At 20.6% G+C, this 3,853-nt stretch overlaps 1 protein-coding gene across 1 annotated transcript; it reads right to left on the bottom strand.

The window, feature by feature from the left end:
• Nucleotides 1–2,395: 2,395 nt before the first annotated feature.
• On the bottom strand, nt 2,396–3,205 carry MKS88_003497 (uncharacterized protein; the record flags this gene model as incomplete). The annotated part of the gene is made up of 2 exons (XM_067216593.1): nt 2,396–2,716; nt 3,182–3,205. 2 exons carry the CDS (start codon nt 3,203–3,205, stop codon nt 2,396–2,398), a joined length of 345 nt encoding a protein of 114 aa, XP_067072312.1.
• Between the last annotated feature and the right edge of the window lie 648 nt (nt 3,206–3,853).

Below are 3,853 nucleotides of genomic sequence, written 5' to 3'. Positions count from 1 at the left end.
ATAATTGATATATATATTATATCATAATTTTTTTTTTTTTTCAACTTTTCAAAAATACACGGAGCAGGAATACTATATTCGCTTATCCAAGAGTATAGTATCTTCAAAATTTACGATGAAACACTTTCTGTACATTTATACATTTATTTCGTGTTGACAAATTATTTAATCGAAATAATATATGTTTTTTACCATTACATTCTTATACTTTTTAATTTAAAAATTTGTTTACATTTAAATAAAACCTTTTATTTTACAGCGTCTGTTTCATTATTAAAACACCATGGTACATTAAAAGATTCATATAAATACGAATTAATTTATATGTTTAATATTATATAAAAATCGATATACCTAGAATGGTAATAAAATGGTGTTAGTATGCTGTATAAGAATAGACACTTGAACAGTTAACACAAATAAGATGTAATTGAAGCAAGATATTATAACAAATTTCGTAATACATAAATGTCTTATAAAAATTATATATACCATATTATTTTATTAATATATATTTAATTTATTATTTACTATATCATATTATATTTAAAAAATATATGTATGATTTTTATTTTTCATATGATCCACAAAATTATTATTGCAGAACATTTTAAGATATATCATGTGATGTAATTTTAAACATAATGATGTAAATATAAATATTCTTCAGTTATGATATAATTATATACGTATATATATTTTTTTTTACTGAGTCAAAAACTTAACAGGTATGTATTTAAACTAATCCTAAACTGTTGATCACGCAAATAATCACTAATTCATTTTAAATATATTATTTTTTGCATAAGTAAAATCCTTTGTAATAGTATATTTATTTATGAAGAAAACGTTTTAAAAATTTTACAAAGTCATCAAAAGTTATGATTTTTCAAATATACTGCCTCTAAAGTGTGACACTCTTTTCCTTATAAAGGCGTAATACGAAAAAATTAACAAATATATACAGATTTATGCAGTAGAAGTTCTATATTATAATTTTCATTTAAAAAAAAAGCTAATATGTAATTATTATATTATCATAAACGTATTCGCATGGTAGAACATATACTAAAAGTAATATGAATATAATGTTGTAATTTTAGTAACCGTTTACTAATTTGACGAATATTAAGCATTGATATGTAACATATATTAAAATATTTAGTGTAAAAATTATGCTCCCTGTAAAAATATTTTTATACCTAATAATAAATGTATAATGACTATGATTAGACATGAATAATAATATTATTCAAGTACAACACTAAGGTAGCAAAACTGTTGTGAGAAATAATAAATTAACATAATTTTAAATACCCGTAAAAATTAATTTAAAAAAAATATGTAACTATAAGAACAATAAATACGTTATATTAATATTGTATTGTACTTTTTATAATAACATTTGAAAATCACGAAGGGTGCATAAAAACAACATTTTCAATAATTATTAAAATGAAGTTTTTTATTTTTTAAATAATTTACATCTCTTAATTAAAAACGATAAATCATTAACATATGTACTTATCTAAAGTAAAGGTATCCAATGTTAATTTTGTTATACTAACTAGAAAGAAATTATTCTTTAATTTTGAATATTCATCTGATAAAAGGTTTAATAAGATAACAGACATATATATGTATAATTATATTTAATCTTTAAACACCAAAAAAAAAAAAAAAAGGAAAAATACAAATTATGGTAAAATTTTTAATAGAATTATATATATTTTTTAATTATATTTCTTAAATAGTATAAAGATTGATCCAAATATTTTTGTTTCCAAACATCTCTGTTCTAGGGTGGTTTGCACTACGTATGACATGAATTATGAGAAACATGAAACGTTCTGTTTTCGGTACATAGATATAAATATCCTGAATCTTTTGATAGTAATTTTTTCGCATCTCTTTTATGAAGGTCACTCCTAATTTTTTTTTTTTTTTTATATATCCTCTCATGTAATCTGGATCCTAATGAAACCAATTTTCAGGAGAAAAATATAAAAAATATGTAATATATATGTATTACAATTATAAAAATTTAAGATAATAAATTATGAATATTAACATAAGGTATTTCTATTTTAAAATTAAAAATGTTTACTTTGAAGTAAAAGGAAAAAACAAGCAAAAACTTTGGCTTTAAAACATCTACGATACCAATACTGAAAATATAGTTGTTCAATATATTGCATTACTTGTTTAATGTCCAAGAGATATCAATATAATTCGTAGATGATAAACTAGGTGTGACTTCTAAAATGTTCAATGAGACTTTATTAATCACAAATAAAATAGTAATTTTTTTTAACTTATTCACATTGTCAAATCTTGTCCGTGTTGTGCCTTTACGTACGTTTGGTTTATTGTGTAATCAACAAACATATACTGCTTATATGGAATTTGAATTAACACGTTGTTCTACAATTACTCTTGTTTTATCAAAATTTCTTAATTCTTTCGTGGATTCGTCAATTCCTTTTTCTGTTTTTTTGGTAATCTTTTCATATATTAATTCTATGTCTTTATGGTCTAGTATTTTTGTAGTTACAGATTCAAAGCTCATTGAATAAGTCCCATCCTTAGTTTTAACTTCAGTTATTTTTTCAGAGTCGCATTTTACTTTGTGATTACCAATACATTTTAGTTTAGCTAAAAGATCAATAGTATTACATATTGGATCAAATTTACAAAAAGTCGGATAATTCTTATCCTTAAGAAAGCAGTAAAAAAAAAAAAAAAAAAATTATATCTATTATTTTCGTATGTTTTTTTAATATAATTAATATACTTACAAAACTTGCAGATTTGTTGTTTATCTAATGCAACATTAGTTTTTATATTGTTATAACGATTAAAATTATTACAAAGATATTTTTCTTTTTTCCATTTATTAAAATTAAATTCAGCAGGTATTAATAGTTATAAATACTTAAATGGGTATTACTTTTATATGCTACTTCAATACAAATAGAAAATGTAGGTATCCTATAGCTATATTTTTAGTGAAATTTAAAACTTTATATATTTTAACATACATTAAATATGTAAAGTATGAGCAAGAATTATTACTATTTAAATAAGTGTAGTAAAAGATAAGTTTTTAAATTCCATTCAAGTTTTTCATAATATGCTTTTATTCAACGGTGCCTATCATCAAACTGATTAACTTCCTCACAATATTTATCATAATTAATGTCATTCTTCGTCCATTTAAATTTTTTATATGTTTTATATGAAATTATCCCTTTTAAAATAGTGTCCTGATAATTACAGAATTAAAGTTAATTATATATACACTTAAATTTTATTTTATAGAAAAAATTTATAAAAATAATAGAATGAGTAATTGAATATACAAATAACAATACGTAAGTACTTTTTTTTTAAAAATTGTAAAAATGAACATTTTCTAATAATTGTGCAGTTTATCATCCACTATATTTTTAATGTAAATTAAATGACATAACGATAATTAAAAATATGTGTATATAAATATCTATATATGTAAAATAAACCAACATAATATATTTATATGTTGTATATTGAATTCCATTAATTTTAAGAAGTAAATATATATATTTAGACGTAATGCTTAGATATTAATTATATGTGACCAATAACTTATATTAAAAATATTATCATTAATTAAAATAAGAATTTACATTTTGAAAAAAACTTAAAAGAAAACATTTATAATACTCGTAAAATACAACTATGTTTAGCACAAACTACTACTTTTTCAGGTTTTAAGTTATAAAATCACTATATCAATTTTATTAATATTATGTAACCAATTATGTGTTTGTTTTATATAACTATGAACTTTAACTTATATACATTTATATAA

Source organism: Plasmodium brasilianum, chromosome 11 (assembly GCF_023973825.1).
Source record: "Plasmodium brasilianum strain Bolivian I chromosome 11, whole genome shotgun sequence".
In the NCBI taxonomy this organism is placed as follows: domain Eukaryota; phylum Apicomplexa; class Aconoidasida; order Haemosporida; family Plasmodiidae; genus Plasmodium; species Plasmodium brasilianum.
This window is presented reverse-complemented; position numbering and strand designations above follow the sequence as displayed.